The 24643-nt window shown below is 39.4% G+C and overlaps 1 protein-coding gene across 1 annotated transcript in view; it reads right to left on the bottom strand.

Moving 5' to 3' along the window:
* The window catches only part of PRDM5 (PR/SET domain 5), a 50609-nt gene extending 29829 nt beyond the window's left edge, over positions 1-20780 (bottom strand). The window contains exons 1-10 of the mRNA XM_038136247.1: positions 20649-20780; positions 15768-15951; positions 14858-15032; positions 14262-14354; positions 13872-13993; positions 12047-12126; positions 8651-8735; positions 7227-7384; positions 2196-2289; positions 1009-1169 (exon numbers count right to left, since the gene is read on the bottom strand). Of these exons, the coding sequence (XP_037992175.1) occupies positions 1009-1169; positions 2196-2289; positions 7227-7384; positions 8651-8735; positions 12047-12126; positions 13872-13993; positions 14262-14354; positions 14858-15032; positions 15768-15951; positions 20649-20780 (1284 nt within the window). The remainder of the gene's footprint in view (positions 1-1008; positions 1170-2195; positions 2290-7226; positions 7385-8650; positions 8736-12046; positions 12127-13871; positions 13994-14261; positions 14355-14857; positions 15033-15767; positions 15952-20648) is intronic.
* Positions 20781-24643: the final 3863 nt, after the last annotated feature.

Here is a 24643-nt window from a genome sequence, read left to right as displayed (position 1 = left end):
TCTGATGACTTCATTTAGAAGCGATCATTTAAATGAGATAGCAAAGATAACACATTCAATTGCATGAGCAGCTGACTACTTTGGTTTCCAGCTAGCACATGACCCTCTTCAGATAGGGAAATGAACTCTTATGTTTATGAAAAGATGCCGTAATGACACAAAATTCTTCATTACATCATAAAAAACCTTTCTCACATAGTACATTTTATGCTGCAGCTGAAGCGAGAGTAAATGAGATCTCATTTCAATACTGGATGGACTTGCACTGTTTTCATTCCCTGACATTAAAGATATGAATGATATGAATGCTGAACTCCTCTTGATTAGGATACAGTTATTTGGAAATCATTTGTATGTCTACCAGCAACATTGGGATATACCAGACAGACAGCTACTAATTCATTCGAAACACCCAAATACCAAAAGGATTTCTGGGAGCAATGCAGTACAACTACAAGGCTCACAAACACAGCCAGTCCTAGTCTGACAGGAGCACAAAGCAAAAGCAATTCTGATTTTACACTAACGTATGAAGTACATACTATATGGCAAGCAACATATGCATTATTTTTTTTAAAACAAATTCTCACAATCTGAATTAGGTGGCAACACCTTAACTAACTTTTCTCAGCTGATTTTCTTGATTCAATTATTTTCTTTGCATTTCTTCCCCATAACAACAATCTTACCCCAGGCTAAACTAGTCAACAAGCCTCCTCCTAAAGTTTACCCCAATTCCATGGCAGAATTTGGTGGAAAGGAGGGTGGTAAGAACAGTGCAGCCAGGCCCATCCTGCCACACACATGATGCTGAAGCACCTACACTGAATTTATACACAAGCACCTGCTGTAGATTCAGCCAGGCACCAATAACCCCACTACTGCAATCAGCATTTTAGGGCAAGGACAATCTACTGATAAGCCAGAAAGGCAGAAGCAGCTTTGAGGATTCTACACTGAACAACAACCTTATGGACACACAAGAAATGATCAGTTGATTCTACTCACTTTCTTATGGCTCTTCAGGACTGAGGGTGTCACAAAAGCTTTGTCACACAGGTCACACTTGTATTTCTTATGTCCATCATGTACAACTTGAATATGAACATTTAATGTATCCTTTCTTTTAAAAGTGGCATCACAGTGATCACACTTGAAGGTCCTCTCACCTAACAAAGAGAAAAACAGATCTTCCTGAGCTACCACTCTCTTAAAAAAAGTCACAGCGTATGTTCTTAGAGAAACCTTCAGGAAAATCTACAATTCTGCACACCATGAATTACATATTTTGGATATTCTGGAAATGCTTGTTCATTAGAATACACATTCCTAAACAAGTTTTTAACATTTTCCTCCATCATTTTTAACATTTAACATTGGGAAAAATGTTTATGACATCCAATGCTTTAAAAAATTGCAGAAGCTTTGAAAGATAACTGTAAAAGAACAAACTGAACATGCCAATCCAATAATTCATCTAACAAAAACACTGTTATGCAGGACTAAAAAAGGAAAGATTAGTTATGCCAGTGTGAATATTCCCCAAAACAAAGTACTGTCTTCTAAGCTACAAGGATTTTAGATCATGAGCATTTTCTAAAATTTAAACTGTTGATTTTCAATGGGTTGAATGATAGTCTAGGGCTCTGCAAGTATTAAAGATGGAGAAAATTCCACCAAAAATAAATAACACAGCCAACTAAAAAAAAAAGGACAGAATGCCAAGAAAAGTTACTCATGGGTAAAAGTGGTCACAGCATTTTTCTGAGCTGCTCCAGTGCTATGCCAGAGGCAGCAAACATGAGCCTGGGCTGGCACAGGAGGGACAATCTCAGTGTCAAGCTCTAAACTGGATTACCTAAAAAAGCTGAGCAAGTCACCAACTTATCTCTGTTTCCATTTGTCCTTTTTTAAATGGAGGTAACACTATCACAATTAATGCAGAAATAAATTTCTTGCCATCAGATCTCAAATCATTGCTGGATTTTCTACAGCGTATTTGGATTTGCATTTAAGTGCATCTGAAGGCAAGGTTTGAATTTGGCTCTGAATTTTTAACTCCCTGGCTACAGAGTTGAATCCTAGTTCCAATTTAACTCAGTAAATTGTATATTGGAGCAAGGTTCCACATGATTGCTTTTGTCAGTCACATATGAGAATGGAGAAAGCCGTTTTTCCTCTCACTTTGCACTTACTGTTATGGATTAACAGATGTCTTTGTAGAGAGAAGGGGGTTCGGAACAAGGCTTTGCATTCCTCACACTGGAACGGTCTCTCTTCAGAATGGGTCTGTGGATCAAAGACAACATGTCAGAGGAAAGGCTCATGGAAATCTATCAGATGTCACTGCAGTTAACTACAGTCCATTTTCTGAGTGGGACTCAGGAGGGGATATCACAATTGGAAGCACCAGAGGATGAAGATTTAAAATAATCATTCTGCCTTTATTCAGGATCCCGAAAGGCAGCACAGCAACTACTCAGTAACTGTGCCGTCCCGGTCCTCACAAGTGCCACATGAGGTGTGCACATAAACAGAAACAAAAATACAGAATTACCAGAGGAAAAAACTACAAGCTCAGCTGCATTGCTTCAGCTGCACTAACACGGGCCTGGAATACTTATTAATATGAATAAATCCTTTGAAGTTGACTGCACACAAACCCCTTTCTTTTCATTAAAGTTTTAAGGGAAAACCAATCTGATTTTCAAGATGACACCTAAAATTTGGCAAAGAAAATTCCTCAAATTGTGAAACTACTTTTATATATAGATATAGCTTCTTTTATTTAAAAAAATACCAAACAACAAAAAACACCAGAAAAAAAAACCAAAGACACAGAAGCAACAGTACCAAGATTTTTGTTGGCTGTACAAAAATTTATTGTAGCTGAAAAACAGCCTCAAAGCTATGAATAAAATAAAAGGCTAAGCTTGGATGAATCTCCTGGACCACAGAGTTGATGAAGGAAATCTCTTTTCTGAAGAAAAGAAAATCTTGGGAAACATCCAGCTTTATTTTACTTTTATAAATTCCAAAGCACTTTCCCTGTTTCCTAGTGTTTTTAACAGCTGTCCCACTGTAGATAATAAGTTGTACTGATTAATTTACTATCTACCCAATTTCCTACTAATTTTTGCAAAGGAAAGCAGGTTCTTAAAGCATCAGCATCCAAACACTTTATTAGCTCACAAAGGCCTTATTACAAGCAGAAGTGCCCAGAGGAAAAGGGGATGGACAGTAAGGGTTTTATAATATGCAGAAAATTAGGCAAATGAGTTAATCTGGTAGACTAAGGGCAAATATTAGCATAGTACATATTTATATAATCTATTTCTGCTATCCAGAACCCATGCAACTGTTATTCTACCCCTTCAGCTGGGGGGGGGGAAAAGGGGGCTGTGGGGAGACAGTAAAATTCTTGAGAGGCTGGCTGATGGCCTTGAGCCTAGTTTGATTTTAACACCAATGTCCTCTCACACACAGCACCAAAACCTGAATGTCCTGCAATGGTATAGGGAGGCCTTGGGTTCAAAATCAATTCCTTGACCTCAGCCTAAGTCACTAAAAGCAAAAAGGCTGCTGGAAGACCATCACAGGTGTGGAATATATCTCATGTTCCTTGAAATCTGCTGCATGTTCCAGCCCAGCCTCTACAGCAGGTTCCCACCACAGCTGGCATTAGCTGACACCCTGCTCAGCCCCCCTGGCAGTCAGGCCAAGGATTGACAGGACATGAAGAGACTGAACTGCCTTCTCACCTCAACAGGGGGTTCCTCCAGAACAGGCTTGGGACACATGGACGAGACACTGTGGGGAAGCTCGCAGTGCTGCTGCCTGTGCTGTACCTGTTCTGTGGATAAATAGAAGGGTTCAGTCTCCAGAGCTGTCAATCTGGCACCTTTCACGAGCGCAAAAGTCATGCTGCTTTTTTTAAGAATGCCCTGGTTTGGAACACTCACCACAAGAGTGACAGTTCTGAAGAGCACAGTGATTTGTACAGAACTCCTCCTCAGCATCTCCTTTATACTCTCCTCACCTTTTGATCAAAATACACAGATTGATCTGCACATCTTCACCTCCCTACAAAGAAAATCACCTAACTAGGCATACCCACATGTAAGGGTACACAGATCATCCCAGCAACTGAGGATGGGCTCTTATGCAGCATTTCATGGCAGCCTTTCCTACCAGAGCATCTGTGGAGGCTTAAGCCCAGCCCAAGGCTACTTATTCCCAACAGATAAACTGATGGAATACAGTTGTTTCAAATCATTATGCTCCCCAGGACCAAACAGCCCTGGATTAGCCATAAACCCTTTAAAATCCTGCGTCTGATGACCTATTTCTGCTGATTGTTATGTCTTTATATTTGTTCTCTGAACTCATCCCTCTGTGTATACCAACAAAGGAGCAGATGGAGCAAAAACACCTCCTGTATGGACGTAATCTGCATTACATGGCTCAGAACATGTACCCTCATCTAGTCTAACCTGCATAATGGTTAGAAAGGTGACTACTTTTGTCTGTAGCACAATCCCTTTTTGCCTCCTCATTTCAGATACTGCTCTCTTGCCTTGTCACAGAAATGGAACTGTATTTAAGTCACATCATTTAAGATCATTCAAGTCACAGCCTCAGCTCTCACAGAGGACATCTGAGCTGGTTCCATATCCCAGAACACTTCCCAGCCTGGACAACTCCAAGGAAGTGGCAAAGCCAGCTTGCACATGCACCTATGCAGAGCAGTGCAGCACCTGTTTGCAGGAGCAGCAGATCACAGAGGTACCACAGCTCCTGCCTCACATGTGCAGCTCTAAGAGCATAACAAGTGCTACGTTAAGGTTCACATCCCAGTGCTCCACTGAACAGAGCAGATAGGCTCTTGGCAACTCCACTGGATCTCCCAGTGAAATCCTGTGAAATGAGAGGAACTAATCGCCTTCTGCACTTTTGAAATGACCCAACAGACATCCACATCTGAAAGATGTTTAAAAACACATGTTGTGGGAGCCATTTTTATTCGGAGACTTCCAACATGAAATCAAGTTAACACCCCCCCCACACACAGGAATTACAGAAACAAAGGCAACAAGTTTCCATCTAAAACACAAATCAAGAATTCAAAGGCACAAAATGTATCCGTACTCTCTTATATATAAAAAGGATGTAAGCAAGCCTGCTGTAAAACTCAAAGGTTTTTTAAGCATGTTGCTAACAAATTTAAAGGTACGTTTTCTATTAAATGCTGTTGATTTAGGTAGTTTCAACTGCTATACCCATCATTCCTACTACAGGTATCTATGCTCCCTGCTACTAGCCCAATAACCTAATCCTGAAACTTTCCTAAGTACACTGAAATTATTTAGAATTCAATTTGCTTCCTCTAAAAGAAAATAAACCTAGGAAGGCATCTTACAGGAAACACACATCTAAAAATCATTAAAAATCTAAGCTGAAGAAATACATAGAAGTATAATACACAATAAAGCTTTACATTTACACTGTTCCTGGATCAGCATTCCTGTGAACAAGCAAGAGAACCACTGTCCTCTTTCCCTAAGCATAGCCTTCCCAAAATCATTGCACTCTAAACTATTGTGGCCTCCCAAACCATCACATCCTTGAGTTGTATGGTACAATGGCTTTTGTGCACACACATCCAGACTCCCCTCTGCTGCCTGCCACCTCTCCTCCTTGTTTCCTCAGTGGACAGAGGTGTGTCTAAAAAAGCAACTCAGGCCATCCATGTCAGTCTCCTGTCTTCCTGTCTCTCCAGTTCACCTCTTCACTCAGCAAGTGAATTTAGAGACCTACATGTGGATGGGTGAACAGTCACAGCTGTTTGGGTAATCTTTATGCAAACACAGGAACAAATTTCTCTCAATATTGAGCAGAGTTGATTTACAGCGAGTACTAGGTGCAAACAGGTGCAGGAAACCAGCATTCCAAAATGCTTTAATGAATTCCATCAAAATTTGGTATCCACTAAAGCTGTCCAAATTTTAATATTTTTCCCATTAAGTGGAACCTCTAATCCTTGTTTATGCTGGTGGTGCTGCTGCTTTAAACACAGAATTGGGTCAAAGTGTTTACCTCCTTCATACTTAATCCGGAAGTCCATTTTCAACCCAAACTCCCAACCAGTCATCAATGGCTAGCTGACATCAGGAAACACGTAGAAAGTATTAATTTAAAATATAGAGCTATCTTTATGAATTTTATACATTTTTCTTAGAATATATCCAATCTGCAAGGTTCTGTCCAATTTCCTTAAGGTCTAGACCATAAAATATAATGTATGGGAGACAATCTTGTCCTTCAGCAGGCTGCTGCATGCTTTCTTGTTTTAGACAGTCATCACCATTTCATCCTGTGAGAGGCATTATTATTGCTCTTACATGATTTATGGCTGCAAGTGCAAGAGATGGTGCAAAGATCCTGTGCCAAATTCCCAGATGGAATATAACATGAGCCACACTGCAAAAGACTTGAAGGTATGGCTATATCAGGGTTGGGGTTTTTTTTTCTTTTTTTTTTTTTTTTTTTTTACAGTCTTGTAATTCTTAAACAGGAGTCCTGGATAGAGCCTTGGCATTAGAAATGTAAGCCCAGGTTAAAACTAATGACAGGCATTACAGAAGTTAGGCCAAGCAGATTTGAGCTTCAACACAGGCAGAACATCCCTTTGTGAGTCTATTTTTCAGGTAATGTTTCTTCTGATGTTGTTTTAATATGTGAACACTGCACCAAGTTCAAATTTAGTGCAGTTTGAAAGCATCTGCTGCTAAGTCCAACAATGACTGCAAGAGGACTACACATAGTTTTATTAAATTATGCTATTTTAAAAAAAGTATTTGAAGACATCTTTAAGTCAGTGACATTAACTTGGTAACCTAGTACTTTTAAAAAACAACCAAAAAACCACAACCAAAGCAAAGCAAAAAAATAAAAACAAAACAAAAAAGTCAAAATGGGATTTATTTGATGCTTTTAACCAAGCAACTGAGCTTAACCTCTCCTTATTTAACTTTTCTGTTTACTAGAATTGCTTCAGCCTTTTGAAATTTTGGATATAACAAAGAACACTAAAACTACATTCTCCAATACTTTAATCCCATGTTTATAAGCATGGCAGAGCTTAACGATGAACCACTTAAAAGAAAAAAAAAATCTGCAAATCTGAGGCTGGCAGACCTGTAAACAACAACAGCAGAGTGTTTTACCTTCTTGTGATTCTTGTAAACATTTCTGTGGGCAAATCCCTTTCCACAAAGCTTGCATTTATAAGGTTTATCTTCACTGTGTATTATTTTGTGTGCAGTCACTTGATCAAGTCGTTTGAAGGACTTATTGCAAACCTCGCAGGTGTAGGGGCGTTTTTCTGCAGAAAATGAGTGGGGGACATTTAATCTCCTGTTTATACAGGGGGAGAAGATGAAAGGCAGAGACAGTCATCTCCTCAGAGATTTCTGCAATTAAGTCAACCCAATTAAGATTAAACCAATTAGAAAGACACCTAATGCCCTTTATGTTAGACAGTTAAGTCACTTCACAAAAGATGAGCCATGGTGTATCTCAAGAAATTGGCACATTCTTTGCAATACTCGTTGCTAAAACTAAACTCTGATTAATTAGCTTAAATCAAAAGAGAATGACTTCAAAGAGGAAAACTGTGTTTCCAGATTACAAATGTGAAAGAGGCCATGACAGTTTAAATGTTTTAAAACTTAATTAACAATATACATATTAGCTTCCAAACCCAAAAGTTCCTATGCAAAAAGCCTTTATGCTTCAACTGGTGACTGCAACTCAACTGCACTAATACTCATCCAAAAGTGTCAAAAGAAAGCCAGGAGCCTCTGAGATACAGATTATGTTACAAGAAATGAGCTTTTGCTGTGGACTGATACCAAGAAAACAGTTCAACTCTAAGCCTGTGCAGCTGTAAAAATCTGCATTTGTTTAAATGCTAATGCATTTGACAGAACAATGTTTGTGTTTCCATTGTGTTGCTTGATGTTTCTAATCACTGGTGAGGGACACAGAAAATGCTGGATTTTCAGTGACCAGAAATCCTGGCAGAGCCACCTCGTGCCACACTGCCAAACCCAAAGATGGGACAATCCCTGCTCACAGTGGACTGGTGCTGGCACAAGGGAACCTTTGTGGGAGGTCTGTGGATGGTGTGGCCCATGAGCTGCTCTCCTCTGGCCAGAAGCTATGAGCCCACTAACACATACACAGATAAACAGAAAACACAGCGTGTAGCACAGATCACTGACAGCACACCCAGCTCCCAGCCTCTTCTCCTCAACAGAAAACCCCAGGCACTGGTTTTTCACCTCCTCTCCAAGCCATGTAGCAGCCTTTTGCCCCACTCCAGCTCACTGAACTCATCTGGCCCAGCTAGCAGGACAAAACAGCTTGACACAAAGCAGCAGTAGGAAGAAGACTCCACCACTTCACTTGGAATTTTGGAAGGCTTGGAAAAGCTAGCTCAGTTTCCTCAGAACTTGAGATTAGGTTGCCCAACTCAGATTACACAGATTTCATCAAGCCTTCCATAAGAAACTAATTCAGGTACAACCCCACACACACGAAATACATATCCACACACACAGAGCACTGTGTCCTTTCTGTACATTACCTGAATGAGTTATCATATGGCGCTTCAGCTGGTTCGCCGAAATGAATTTCTTGTCACATTCTTGACACTCAAAGATCTCATGGACCTGCAAAATGTTTTATGATAATTAAATGTGTGTCTAAAACAAGACCATACCTCTTACACTGGCATAAATTCTCGAACAGAATGCAGCTACCTATTAGCCAGCAGCTATACTAATACTCCAGAATATTCTGTGATTTCACCCCTGCTAGTCCCTTGCTGAAAAACATCATCTCCCAAAAAGTAAAAATTCATAACTGCCAACAAAAAATCATCATTATGACTGTACTGCAAGTTTCTATAACCTGTGTTTCTATCTACCAGATGCATTTAAAATATCATTATTAGGAAAGCATTAAAAAACCAAATGCAGACAAACTTGCCAGGACATTTTCTTTTAGTCAAGATACACATGAAAGTAACACAGAAACCACTGCACAGCTTCTGTCAGAATTTTAAAAAACAAGTACTATCACACCCTTGCAGGACTGTTTCTCTTAAAAGCTTTTAGAGGCAGACAGTGGAGGGGCAGCATTGTCTCAAACTACAAATGCAGTATTTTCAACATCACAGCACGTTACAGCATGTAGGACTAAATGCTGGAAAAACAGGAAGCAGTTGAGAGCAACTTCTGGTAAATAAAAAATAAAGATTGTGCAGTAGACTAAAACACTGTTCAGTGTTAAACAAAAAGGTCAGAACCTAACCCAAAAGAGATGCTTGGAACTGGCAGGTAAAAAAAAAGGGGGTCAGGGGTTGGGAAGCAGAGAAGATTTTTAAGTGTGACTCTATACACAGCAATTTTGCAGGAAGTCCAGCTCTACAAAGTTTAAAAAGTCGAGAGACTCAAGGGTTCTTCATACACACTCTCAAACTCTGACCAAAATAAGATCTTGGTGGTGAAGGCACAACTGACACCAAAGAAGGCTTCAAGCACCAGCACTTTATTGTTCTCCAGTACAACCTTTTATACTCCTCATGTTGATGCACTGCACCTGTGTGCCCTCTGCTCCCTTTGGTGGTTGGTCAGTGCACCTGGGCACTCCATGGCTCATTGCTGTCAATGCTGTTCACCTGTCCTGCACAGCTGTAGCCCATTGGGGATGAGGCTCGGCTGCAGCCCCACTCCCAGTCACCACAAACCGTGCGCCTACAGGATCTACCTTGGTTTGGTGCCTTGGCAGACAGCACTACAGCTGAATGGAACTGTACAGGTCCATGTAAGAAACCTGCTGAAAAATCCAGAAAGGCACCAGCACAAACCAGTCTTACTAGTAACACACAAAACTTGCAATCTCAAATCCAAAAAAAGCCTGATTTCCCTACACTCCAAGGTCCTTCATCTTCTTTCTTAAAAAAATGAGCTGCTGTACCATGAGAACATGTGCTTACAGTAAGAGTCAGAAGCTCAGTCCACAGCTGTACAGCCAGGAAGAGAGAGACTCCCCCAGCTCACCTACAAACACTGGAAGTGCAACAGGAAAAACTCTGACTGGGAAAAGAAGCCAGCAAACTTAGGATTTGTTGGAATGTTTCTTCCCTTTCTATTACAAAACAGTGGAGCATCAGTGGAGAGGTCTGGAAGCCTGTGCTACTCACACGTACCTGCTCACTGAAATTTGACTTCTTGTGAACAATTCAAATCCAAAACATGAGATCCTTATATTGAAAAGAATAATTTAGCAGGAATCTGCATCAGTGAAGATTAATAGTCCCCTCACTTTCCTCCTCATTATTATCATTGTTGAGTGACTGAACTTTGCATTTTACTCAAACTTCAGAACTCAGTATCAGAATACAGTTGGACAGTTAAGGCACAAGCAGTGCACATGAAGCTAAAAATTAGTTTAAATATGACATGAAGGCTACAGATGTGAATGACCATGTCTTCAGAAAGTAAACATGCATCAATCCCCTAGAGCCACCACCTTTACTTCCTTTCTCTGTCTTTGTCATATTTTTTTCTGTTGCTTGGGCTTGTTTTCTGTTTTATTTTACCCTTTTATTCTCCACTTTTATTTCTTCACATTGAAATGAGTGAGGGAAAAAAAAATCTCTTTCTCCTAGTTTTCCCTATTATTGTCATACTGATTTTATTGCCTGTACAAATGTTTTTGGCAATGCTGCTGATCCTGCCCCACTTCCTACAAAAGGAAATCAATTCAAGCAAACAAACACGTGCAATCTCCTTCACCATCTGATATAAGTGTGTACACTTGGAATACCAGTTTTCTGGATGTTCTAAAAGAAAAGCCAATCAGGAAGAGCAAAAACAGTTTTATGCACAAAATCTTCATGATGATTCTTTAGGTAAGTGCTCAACTGACACGATCAATCATATTTGAGAAACTTGTGTGTCACAATGTCTGCCCAGAATTACAATTACTGAAACAGAACAAACATTTAATAAAATGGACACTCTAACCAGAACATTTTGCCCTTTAAAGGCCTGATGTGCAAGACCTGTGCCAATGTGTAAAACTTGTAATAGCATGTGGCAAGGAACGCCACGATAATAAAATATAGCCCTATTAGACAAGAAGTGCAGGGCATACTAACACAAGCAAGGAGAAAAACATATTAAAAAGGAGGGGCCCCACCATTTCCTTTGCAACAACATATTTTAATTGATATCATTTATATCCTCAATGGATTCAGGTTATAACCAGGGTATTATTAAAGACTTACAGTTAATCTGATAAACAGTACAATGCAGCTTTTTGCAAAAACAGATTCTCCTGGGTTTTAGTGATTTATCAAATTAATCTTGCAGGGACTTCCTTTGAGTATAATGGATTCAGAATCTCATATTCATGGTCCATCTGTATTTCTACATTAACACCCTTATTTCCAATAGATGCTTTTCCAACTGTTAACCCCTCCTGTTCTGGTTATAAATGATTATGTGCATTTTAAAAAAAAAGACATTCAAATTTGGGTTTGAGGAAGATTTTTTTTTACTACTGCATAACTACAATAGAAGTAACTCCCCTAAGTGGAATGTCAAAAAGCAGTAAGAAAATTATTGTGTTTTGTAGAAAAACTGAAGGCTCATGAACCTATTTTATGGTCTGTATGTATGCCACGGTTACATAACACACTTAGTGTTTAAGAACGCTGAAGAACAACAGGCAACGCTGACTTAATGCTGGAGTAACATTTGGGAAGAGATACATGAAAACTTCAGGAAGATATTTGGCTTGAGCAAGTGTGACTACAAAAGTAAATACCCACACTAAACCAGGCTGGCTTTGTAACCATGAAAGAGATCCCCCAAAGGCTTGCATTACAGCAGCTTTCAAGTGACGTGAGCAGCACAGCCTCACATCTCAGGGAAGTCAGTTCCTGCTGTGAGTCAGCCTTCATCTCACTGACCTTTCGATGCTCCTGGAGATTTGCTGCCGAGGAACATTTCTTATTGCACACTGAACACATCAGCTTCTTCCTAGAATTTCCTGAAACAGAAACAAAATACCACCAACATCTTAAAGAGGAAGTGCTAAGAAAGAACCTAAATATTTCCACTGAGCCCGTGACATTTCACAGGTCATTTGACTGACATAAGATTTTTACATTTGTATCCCATCTTCAAAGTGCTCCGTATCAGGAGTTCTCTCTGGGTGTCCAACAAACCAGTCACTGGTGGAATGTAAATTAAGAAAACCAGAACAATAAAGAAAAAAACCCTTCAAATAGATGTTACCATACACCACCAATCCCACATAAAGAGCACAGTTCACAACTGAGAACAGCTCACTTGGCAACTGAACAGTTCATTTCATCCAGAAATCAATACAGGAGTTAGTGCAGCAAAGACAAAAAAGTCTAACTTAAGTCAAAACCATTTCCCATTTTTGTTTATTAAGAAAGTATTAAGCATACTACTGTATAAAACATCATTAATAGTCTTTAACTAAACAAAACAGGAAAATCTTATTAGCATCAGATCATAAATTCAAATCTTGTCTAAAATGCAAATTATGAAACAAGCTATAGATCAGCTACCAGACATTTTCCTTCCCTTTTCACAGCTGCTTTACAAAGTCACAGACCACTTAATTGAGTTTATCTATTACTTACCTCTAGTGATTCTTTTAGTACCCCATAAAGCCACCATAAACCTAATTCTTTGTTTATAATTTAAGATGCCCATGCAAGATAGTTCCTAGCTTAGGTAAAACACCAGCTACCAGACATCCATACTACATTGAACAGCAGAAACATTATAAAAGTAAAAACTTATAAAACTTATGACAAGTATTTATATACACAAATAGACACATAGTACTGGAATACACTTAGTCCCTCAATGTGGAATTCATATACCACTACATAACTGACAAAAAACTAAGCCTAACATAACAGTGCTCATAGATGAAAAGAATTATTACTGATACCAAAAAAAGGAGATAATTTCTGTAAGGATATTACAGAAAGGCTTCTCTACACTGCAAGAGTTTGGCAGCAGAAAGAGACTGAAAATCTTAAAAAGCATCTCAGTGCTGTCACGATCAACTGAAGACTGTTTTCTCTGCACTCTGGAATTCTGTTGTCTCCACACATAATGGCAATCCTTTGACACAGACAGGGGACACACAGAGAGAGTGCAGAATACCAGAATTGTGATCTGTGTTGTGGACCTGAGAGTATTTTGCCCTTTCATGAGAACAGAGTGATATTTGAGTGAAAACTACTCACAGCACACAGATATGAAAACACCAGGGCCTAAGAAGGCCAGTGGATGGTCTGGTCTGGCTTCCTGCACAACAGATGCTACAGTATTTTATGCAATCCTCATCAAGCTTAATCATTTGATTAGGCAAAAAAAAGACATCCTATTGTGTCCTGAAAATACAAAAAATCAGTAACTCACCATTTCGTGTAACAGTTTGTGCCAGTGGCTGATTTTCCTCACTCCTGAAACATTTTGCTTCATCTACTCTTTGACTAGTTTAAACTTCTCAAGATTCCTATTACATTTTCTGCAGGAGACTAATGATTCATGTGGCCTACAGTAATTTCTCCTGGGGGGGAGGAGGAATAGCAACTCTTGCAATTAACTTACTTTTTAATTTTCTATTTGATACAAATGAATCCATTAAAAAAGAAATCAAAGACAATGTTTACTCTGAATTGCAAATTCAAGGCTCCGAACATGTCAGAGGGGATTTTTCTGAAAGAACATTAAAGTCTTTCTTACCACTGTGAACATTTTCTTTGTGTTTTTTCAGGGCATCCTTGCTCTTGAACCTCTTCCCACAGCTATCTGCCTTGCATATGAACCTGGCATCTCCTCTGCACGCCTCCTTGTGCTGCTCATAACTACATGGGATAACAAAGAGAGACAAAAAAACCCCACATCAGGCAGTGTCTCCAGAAACCAGAGCTGTAGCAAGTACTCAGAGCTGAACACATGCTGCACTGCAGAGTTCCAAGGCCACCTCATGCATTACTTACAGCAGAGAGGAATGAAAGCATTTGAGTCCTTGCCCCGTTAGGATTCCCAAACACTACCAAGCTTTTGGAAAGCTAACATGCAAAGGGAGGCCAGCAAGGACATGACAGCAGTCCTGTAACTCGGACACAAAACCTCGATTCCGAGCTGAAGGCAGTATTGCAAACAGAGCACTGGAAACTTCTTGAGGAGTCTCCTGGGCTGATATTCTCTGTGCACTGAAGGACACTAAAAGACAAAAAAAAGGAAAAAAAAACAAAGTAAGGGCAACATTCTACAACTCATACATGCTTGCAGTAGTTTCTATTTTGTTTTTCCATCACCCAAATATTTAATTAAGTGAACATAAACCACTGGTTTTCCTTTTTTTTTTTTTTCCCCTTAAATCTTACTTTAATTCTGTACCAGCATCCACAGCTTGAAAATTACACCTCCTAAACTACTAAATATTCCACTGATGGAGACCAGTAATGCTGCACCAAACTGCTGCTCTGGTCTGGTCTCTAGTATATGACTTTAACACACAAGAAATTGTCAGTATTTTTCCAATTCCCATTGAATTCTACAACAAATATGAGAAATTAAGACATTAAAAGATGAAAGCAGAGGGTAAGGGTATAAATACAGATGAAAAAAAATTCAAGCTTAGCTTGTGATTAGGTCAAGAGAAACAAAGGATTGAACGAAATTAATTTAAATGATCCCTGGAAAATACTCCTGTTTCTACTCACTGTCTTTGCAGAGCTTGTTTAACAGGGAATTTCTTTCCACAATTTCGGCACTTAAATTCCTTTTCCTCACTGGGTTTTTGGTGCAAAGTCTGCAGATGCTCAGCTAGGATCTCCTGGCTGGCAAAACTGGATTCACAGTTTGGGCACGCATGGTCCTGTTTACAGGTCAGGGGATCTGCAGGATTGGAAGCAAAACCAATGTAAAGAAGTAGGTCCCAGGTTTTTTGGTTACATTAAGAAAGACTCTCTACCAGAAACAGACTATGCAAAAGGGTGGCATGAAACTCACAAAAAACAGCGTCTCTGAAGGGATTATAGACAGCCTATCTTAAGTGGATTACCATCAGCATTACTGAAAATGGATGGAAAGTGTTAAGATGGTTGTGACTTAGACAGTTGGCCCAAATTAGCCATTCAACTCAATCAGAACCTCAATGCAATTAGTCGTTCACAAATTCATCTTTATCTTTGATAAAGATGCTGAGAATTACCCGCACAGCTCAGCTCACCTTCCTTTTCCTACATACCTTAGGATTGGCTGAATAGCTCTATGGGAAGGTTTATTTCTCTCCCACCTAAGTAAGAAGGAAATTACCCCTCCTAGAGCAAAAGCTCAGCATTCATAAGCCTGTGTGTCAGGTGAGACAAACTCTGTCTTTAGTTCAAAAATTAATGGTTACTATTTAAGAAATCCAGGCTCACTCATTCACTCAGTAATTCACAAGACCTGCTGCTCCTTATAAGGCAAAGAAGTTCAACCCAACCCCCCCCAAAAAAGAGATAAAAATAATGCACAAACTCAGATTCAAACCCAGGGACCTTCCAGATCCCCAGTCCTATACAGTTAGTGTTCTTTCTTCACCACCACTTTCAAGCTCTGAAGTTACCTTATATTTTACATATTGCTCACCTGCAATTTTTTCACCAGCTGGTTGTACTTCTTTATTGCTGCCACTGTCTTCATCTTCCTGGATAACAGTTACTTCTTCCTCCTCCTCCTCCTCTTCTTCCATATCACTGTCCAAGTACCCAATCAGAAGCTCTGTGTCTGTTTCAATATCTTCCACAGCCAGATAGAAAATATTTTCCCCCTCCTGTTGCAAACAGGAAGTACAGGCAAGAAATAATTATGTCAGAAAAACAAAAAGCTAGACAAGTATGAGACCGTAAACTAATATTATCTCTCAACCATGGAAGGGTTGGCTCCACTCCTCAGGAAGCACAATGCTACAACAGCCTTGCTAAAGACCTCTTTCCCAGTGTGGCTACATGGATAGGGTGCACTTGTATTCTGCTATTTTGGGAATATTCCTCTACCTCACTTGTGAGGCTTTTCCACTATTCCCTGTAGCTTAGACCAAGGTGGAGATGGCATTAAAGTCCTTTCCTGCCACACTCCACTTGACAAGAACTTCAGGGTTTGAAAATGAAATATTTGAGGATTAGAAAAACAGCAAAATTTAGATAACCAACACAGCTTTATCTCTCTCCCTGCTGACTGCAGGAATTCTAACACAGCTTTCAGCAGCATGTTTACATAGTGTTATTTTCTCTTGCTCTCCCTCCTCAAGATTCCCAGCCTTCTCCAACAGGCTTTCACCCCTGGTCAGTTATCTTCACTATCAAATTAGCAGGCACATCTGGAAAATGCACTTTAAACCCTGTGCTGGTTTAAATCAGCGTAGATCCACAAAAGGCCAAAGGATCCAGTCCCATTCTGCACGACAGCACAAAGTATGTAATGATAAGCTCCAAAAGCTTCTTGATAATGCCTGGACAAGCTTCCAAATATCTACATAAGGTAACAACTTTGGGCTTTGACAGTACTTCAGTAAAGTTACCAAAGCTAGCACTATGGGGTACGGGGTATCTGTACAGATATGTATCTGTACATCTGTCCCCTAAACTGATATTCTGTAAGATAGAGATACCTTTTTTTCTTTCTATATGTGAACCAACTGCTTTAGGTACTGTCCAAAGCACTGAAGGAGACTCATTTCTATGCAATGAAGACTCCCAGTTCTATCATAAATCTTAAATCTTATCTGAGTAACACCCAGAAAAGTTAACTGAAGCTTCTTTGCCCTGCATCTAGCCATACATTTTGTAACAAGCTTCCTTGAGCAAGGACAAGATAATGATTTTTAATTTTTGTAATACACTAAGATTAATTGAAACTGTCAACAGGGATGTAGCATTCCCTGAGCTGCAGAAGGTCTGTTATATTTTACACAAGATACTGTCACACAGGAGTGAAACTACTTAATTCAGTAGACTGGATAGAGCTGCTACTTTCAAGGATGCACCACTTTTCTGTCCTTATCTCAACAGCAGCATTGGAAAACAAAAAATTATGATTTTTTTTTTCTCAAGATCTATTCTGCAGTCCAGATATCTATCAGCACACCAACCTAACCTCTGTACACATCTACAAGTTGCTGGGTTTCATATGTCTCTGTCAAGTTGCAGAAACCTTTAATTTAGTATAGTCTAAAGTCAAAACAAATCCTCTTGACATGAGGAAAAGTAGGTCTTTCTGCACTCAGTCTCCACACACACAGGATAAAACCATTGGGGTAAATCTCTAATACATCACTGTTTAGGACAACCTTGCTCTAAAAGCAAGACAACCTCATGAAAGGAAGCACATATCTATTATTAGATTACCAAAAATAATAATAGAAAGAAATTTAAAACATTAAAGATTTTGAAATAAAAAGAAAAAAGAAAGTCATGTATCCCAGGAGAAAATAAAGCCCCAAGTACTAGTAGCTGTCAATGTTTGAGTGCTCCGGGTTACATTTGCATTAGAAAGAAATCAGTTTTGGTGCCAGCCCAGTCTAAACTCATTACTCCTCCAAGGTTAATTTGTTTGGCTTTGCCATCCAAACAGATGCTAATAGCCAGGTATTCAGAGCATTAATTAATTAATCAAGATATACCCACTAGCTGTAGCAGCTCCTCAAGGCAGCATTTTGAGTGAAAGCAATGGAAGTTTTCCAGAAACCACAAAAGAATTTACATCTCTCTCCCCTCACCAGCATCACCTGTATGAATCACATTAGTCTATGTGCATGAAGACACAGTAAACAGTCTTTAAAATTATTCTAATACCCTCCCTGTTTCTAAGAACACATCTGCAGCCATTCCACCTGCCCATATGCTCAGACCATGCTGGCTGTTTTCCTAACACTCACCTGCAGCAAATCACAGTGGTCTTTGGGAGAAAACTCCAAATGCTTGCTCATCACGGTGGCACTACAACCTCCCTTCATGTTATTCCTGGTTTATTATTCAATTCTGTTTTTCTCACCTCTGCCTTTGCTGTCATCTTTTACCCTACAAGCAACACAGACCTGCTCACCAAATACAGTTTCCTCCCAACAGCCCTTGCTATCTCCTTTTTGGCCCACTACAGGTACCTCCTCCACACAGACTCTTGGCTTTTCCATACAGTTACACACCTTCATATCTGCTTTGTAAGAAGGAACACAGGATCACTGACAGCCCATCACACTGGAATCCAAAAGCATAAAACACCTATGTCATCACTCCTGAAAGTTTAGAACACAGGAGGAGGAAGCAGCAGAGTCTTGTGTTACCTGAGGGCGTGTAGGGCTTTTCCACCCTCCAGAGCCTGAACAGCTGGCTCCAACCCAGCCTTCCTAATCCTTACCCACTTTGCCTCTGTGCCCTCAGAGTGTCACCTGACTTCCTTCTGTATCTGATTCCTAGCCAGCAAACCAGCTCTTCAGCCTACCTGTTCTGCCAGTTCTCCCTGGCTACCTCTCTAAACAAGCACACTGCCTTTCCCAGTCTTTCCCTGCAGCTCCAGATGTCAAGTTTGGCAGAGGTAAAACCAACACAGGCAATGTCTAAGGGCAGAAAATGCAATCCAGGAAACCCATGGAGATGATTTCACACATGCCCACACACAGCTCAGAATTCAGACTATACCTCATCTAAAATACAGCACCTGAACCACACACACACACAAGATCCCGAAGCCTCAGCTCCCTATCCTGATGTCTTCTTACGGTGTTACATTGCATGGCAAGGCAGAAAACCTCTGAGACACAAATGTGACACTGAACAGAACACAAGGCTAAACTACTACAGCAACTCTGGCGTTTCTCCATACTCCAGTTTTCAGTAATAGCTCCCAATGAAGGCAAGAATATTTTTCCATCTGAATACTCTGTATTAGGATGGGCTTTAAGGTCCTAAAAGACCTGTGAGATAATTTAGCAAATTTTTATTTGTTTCTATAATTTTCCTTATAAAGAACCCGACTGATATGCACTGAATATTCCATTAAAACTTCTATTCAGAAGTTCAGGTCATTGACTGGAAATATAATCATGAACATTAATTGTTCCCACTGCTCTCTCTTGTGAGCCTTACTTTGCCTTTGCTAACAATGACTGTGCACTGATGAGGTGCTAATCACACCTCCTGTACGAGAGCCGCTCATGTCTGCTACCAGAAGGAGGACAACAAATTTCATCAGAAACGAACTTCTGTTTTCCTGGCCCAGAAAAACCAAAAATTTTTTGTCTGGCCTTAAAATAAACTATAATTCTTTTGTCAGGGACACACAGGCTAATCCTTGGTGAAGGAAGTCATCTCATTATGAAAAAGCAGAACAGTCATTTTAAGAAACGCAGATAAGTAATTCTCGTTTTCCTGATTGTTTGCCAGTTTGGATTACATCAGCAAATACCTTAAGTTATCCTGAAACAACATTTTGTAAAGTATTCATTTTGAGAAAAAAAATTCACAGAGTCATGTAATTCTTATTTATGTGGGAGTGGAAATTAATTTACTGCAAAACTGAGCTGTTAAAAAAAAAAAGAAAAAAAAAAAAAAAAAAAGCACAGATAGCTAATTTCTTTAATAAGCTCCAGAAGAACAACAGCTGGAACTGGAAAGGTATCCCCGTCTCTGTTATATCCTGTAAAGTCACAGAACGCTTCCAAAAATGAGCAATTAAACAAAATAAGACTCTTCAGCTTGACAAGAGTTGTCAAACAAGAGTGAAAGGATATAACAGAATTCCATAAAATCAAAAATGGCACAGAAAAATAAAGTAACTATTCACTGTTATACTAGAACTAGGAAATCAAGTGAAATTAAGGAGTGTCTAGAAGAAAAACAGAAGCATATTTCAACGTAATTAAAGCAGTGGAACTCATTACCACAGAGTGCTGCAAATGACAACTATAAAAATGAAAAAATAAGCTGGATAAATTCAGATCAACAGCAAAGACAAGAAAATTGTCTTTTTTTATTAATTTATCCTCAGGCACTATATGATCATCCTATCAGATAATTAGGTTGCTCAATTTTCTGTTTTCTACTTAAATATTTTCAGCACCGTACCTCCTTTGTCACAGTTTCATAATTAATTATATAACATGTTATCTATATTCTACAATATCACTAATTTTATTAAACAATAATGTAAAATGCATGATTCTGCTTTACACACAACTAAGCCCATACCCAAGTTTGGTGTGAAACACACACAGGTCTCTAAATAATTAGTCCTTAAACCTTTCAAATGGCATCAGATTCCAAGGACTTTTCTAGTCTTTCGTCCTGCCACTCCTATTTGTGGTATTACCTTAAGCAGAAGAGCTCTCTTCTAAAAACAAAGGCAGAAAAAGAAAAGCAGTGCGCTAACTTTCCTCAGATCTTGCAATTTTATTACAAGACATGAAGGCCAAAGAGGAAATCAAATTAGTAAATCAGTAACAGGAAGCAAATGGTAGGAATCCACCAAATCTACCTGGATGGCTGCCAGGTTCTTCTGTTCCTGGGATGGAGCCTCGTGGACAAAGCGCAGCCAGTTCGAATGGCGTGGGTTGCTGGCATCCAGGATATAAAGGACCTCGCCTTTGCTCCCACGAACCTGAAACATTCAAAACAAAATCCCTGAGCAGAACTAAAATTTAAAAACCAATTATGTCCAGGTTTTGTCCACTCCATGAAAAAAACACTTTAGAAAAAGAATTGAGCACACAAGATACATCCACCATCTCCATATCTAGACCGTTTGACCACCATTACAGATCCGTATCATTCACATGATTTCTACAATTTTGACAGAATTCCAGCTTACAGTGAAGAAGATAATAGAAATAAAAACTTAATATTTACTAAGTCGTCCTTCCCCCTCAAAACACAAAGACATACTGCTGTAAAAATACATCTGTCACTGCCAAAAAACCCCCTTTTGTTTCATTTTAAATAACAGATCACTTGAATCTCCACTGATGCCGACAACGGAGAGCCATGCAAAAAGGTCATACAGCCACACTACTATTCCATGTGATTTATTTATATAATGAATGGATTTTATTTTCCATCTGTCAACAAGAAGTACCCAGGGCAGGTATTTCCTAAGAGCTAGGGAATTTGGCTATGTAAGATCAAAATTAGATTGTCTTCGTGGCTTTGTATATAAATTGCTCACATTCTTGCTATATTTGTTTCTAATAGAATGCAATATCATATTTCTTCAGTATGACTGCTTCAATTACCTAAACGTTTAGGATATCATTAAAAAGACAAAAACTGTATTCCATTACAATAATAACTGGTGACAGCACGTTGTTCTCAGATTAAGCAAAAAAAGAATTACTGTAGTTCTGCAAACAAATAAGGATCTTCAAAACTCATTACTGCTCTTCTGAAGGAAAAAGAACACATCATGAAAAGGTGCCAACATTCGAACTTTAAAAGCTCTTACTTTCCAACACATGGATTAACCACAGTGAAAAGTGTCAAACCTACGCATTGAAACGCATCTGGAAACAATATTATTGACACTAAGCACTAACGGTTTCCCAGAGAGGCCCTGGATGTCCCAACCCTGGGAGTGCTCAAGGCCAGATGGGATGGGGCCCTGAGCAACCTGATCTAATGAGTGGCATCCCTGTCCCTGGCAGGGGGGCTGGAGCTGGATGGTCTTTAGGGTGCTTTCCAACCCAAACTATTCTGGGATACTGTAATAATCACCCAGTTCTACAGAGGCTTTGTGCTTTAGCTACCAAAGCACAAGTTACTCGAGCCCACCCTGTAGATCCTATAAAGGCTTCCATCAGATCTTGAGCTGGAATGAGAAGCAATCCAGGTCCTACTATAAAAACTCTACATTACACGATCTAACTTTTCATCAATTTTTCTTCATTGGCTTGATCCTTAAATTATATAATTTATATTTGCTTCAGTGATACAAAGTCATCTCAGTTACGCTTCCAGAGTCTCTGCCAATCCACAGAGAGATGCCAAACACGAAGCAGAGCTTTAACACATAAGGAAACTATCGATAAAGGAATACGATAAATCCCTTAAAACATTCTGTATTTTCCACTGCATTTTTCACTTCATAAAGAAATAATGCTGCACTGAATATACAGATGTGAGCATGAGAAGTCAAGAAAAAGTGCAAAACCACTGCACTTTGTGGGGACTAGACTGGTTTCACGAACCAGTCCTTTCCTGGTTGCATGAATAGAAGGTTCCTAAATGATGGCAGTGGATGAAATGATGGCAGTGGATCCCAAAACTAGCACTTAAAACCAACACCTAAAATGCACACACATATCCACATTACGTACCTCAAGCTGAGGTGCCTAAGAACTATCTTCTTGAGAATCAACATGAAAGGTGTCACTGAACAAATTCAGTCAAACGCCTTCAATGTTAAGATGAAACATGTGACAATTCACTGTCACCACACAGGGTGAGGTTCCACCTCAAAGCCAATCAGGACAATTTGAATGATGCCACATTCACAAGCACCAGAAGAATTCAGGAGCGGAACAGTTTAGGGAAACATGTATCCCTGGTCAATGTATATGCTCCCCATATGAAACCCTACACAGGCCTAAATAACACCTAAGCTGCTTTCTGGAAACAATTTCCTAAACATCTCTAAATTGAAAAATCTACGTTCATCAAACAATCATGTAGAGAAAAGTACTGGTTTCTGCATTGCTTCTTTTTGGATTAGCTGAAAATATGATCTTTATTGCTGTAGCATAAAACAGCTAGATGCAATACTTCTGCATCCTGAGTTGAGACCATCACAGAGTTCACTGCAGAGTAGAAACTGGCATTTTAACATTGCTGGAGATATTTAAAATAACTCCAGCAAAATAAACCTGAGGCAGCACTGCTGATGTGCTTGCTCAGTAAGAAGTCTGGGGCAGAGACAGCATGTGACATTTTCCTTCAGCCAAAACACACAAGTTTTCCATGGTAATGAAGCTCCTTCTGGTGTATGACATTATCTGACCCTGCCAGGGACAGAAGGGTACAGGAAGCTTACTCCTAGACTCCTGCAAACTGTGGAGCTCTCAGGAGCAGGGCTGAACTTTCCTTTCCATGGAATGATACCCAAATCTCCCCCTCTCCTGTGTGTGATCTTCTACAGCAAGTTCAGACTGCAATACGAATACCTCAGCCTAGCAGCACGTGCTTTCCAGCTTCTTAAATATACCCCATAACTGAAGATGGGAGGTTGAGACTCTCAGCTACTTTCAGGAGTAGATCCTTCTTGTCACCTGAACCAAAAGATCAGTAATGGGCCTGCTCCAAAAGTCACTAAAATTAACACAAAGTCACACATTTAACATGGAAAAAGATGACTACAGCAAGTTCTAACAAAGTTGATTATACAACATAAATAACTACTCTGGACACCTATCTACCCCATTTGAGAATAATTTACTAAAATTGAAAATCTGGGACGTAGACGTGCAGCTGAGACAGCACACCAATTTCTGATTTGTGTCAATGCCCAGATCATTTAAGAAATGAGAAAAACAAGAGCATTTCCGAAAATTAAACAAAGATTCAGCCAAAATAATTTAAAAGTAAAGAATTTTCAATGTAAACAGTATTTGAGGAACAATTATTGGGAAGGTAGTCTACACACAGAAAAATTAAAGACTATATTGTTCAGAATTAGATTTATAGTATAATATTCACCTTGACAGCAAACACAGAATTCATCTAATTAAGACTTATTTCATCATGAATCAACGGACATCATTTGACTTAATGTCTTGTGTGTAAGAGCCTTCCTGTGCCAGAAGCACATTTTATAGGCAAGATATCAAAGAAAGAAGAAAAAAAACAAAAAAAATAAGAAAGCCACCAAAACACACCAAGCTTAATGTGCTTGACTTCTTATTCCTCAATCCTAAACACCACAGCTCTGATCTGAAGCTGGCTGCATCCAATAGCAGATTTTCTGTTGCCTTCACTAGTTTTCAGGCAGGCTTATTTAACTGAAAACAACTGTCACAGCAAAAGTGATGCAAGTTAAGCAGTAGAAATGTAAGTTCATTTCATTTTCTCATATAAATAAACACAAACATTGGCTTCCACTGAAAGACCATTTTCTGATCTCTTTGGTTTTAATGTAACAATGAAGAAAACATGATCCTGGCAGATAGACAGAAACCCAACCTGAAATATTTAACATTCAGCATTACATGGCGTATTATGTTCCATCCAACCCTGACCAACATTTCTTCATGGTATGTCAGAGTATTTGAAGAAGGACCAAATCCTTCCAGCGCTCCCTGTTTCAACATTTGCCAAAGTCATCACCAGAAGTATATGCCTGCCACAATCCAGCAGGAGTGAAATGAATTCCCCTTTCTTGGGTAAGGATAATGAAGAAAAGGAACTGAACATACATAAATGAACTGATATCTTCACAAAGGCACATCTGAGCCTCCAGAGCAAAAGCGTCTGTGAACTTCTAAC

Source organism: Motacilla alba, chromosome 4, assembly GCF_015832195.1.
Source record: "Motacilla alba alba isolate MOTALB_02 chromosome 4, Motacilla_alba_V1.0_pri, whole genome shotgun sequence".
Lineage (NCBI taxonomy): Eukaryota > Metazoa > Chordata > Aves > Passeriformes > Motacillidae > Motacilla > Motacilla alba.
The sequence above is the reverse complement of the archived record's forward strand: the minus strand, read 5'-3'. Positions and strand labels throughout refer to the sequence as shown.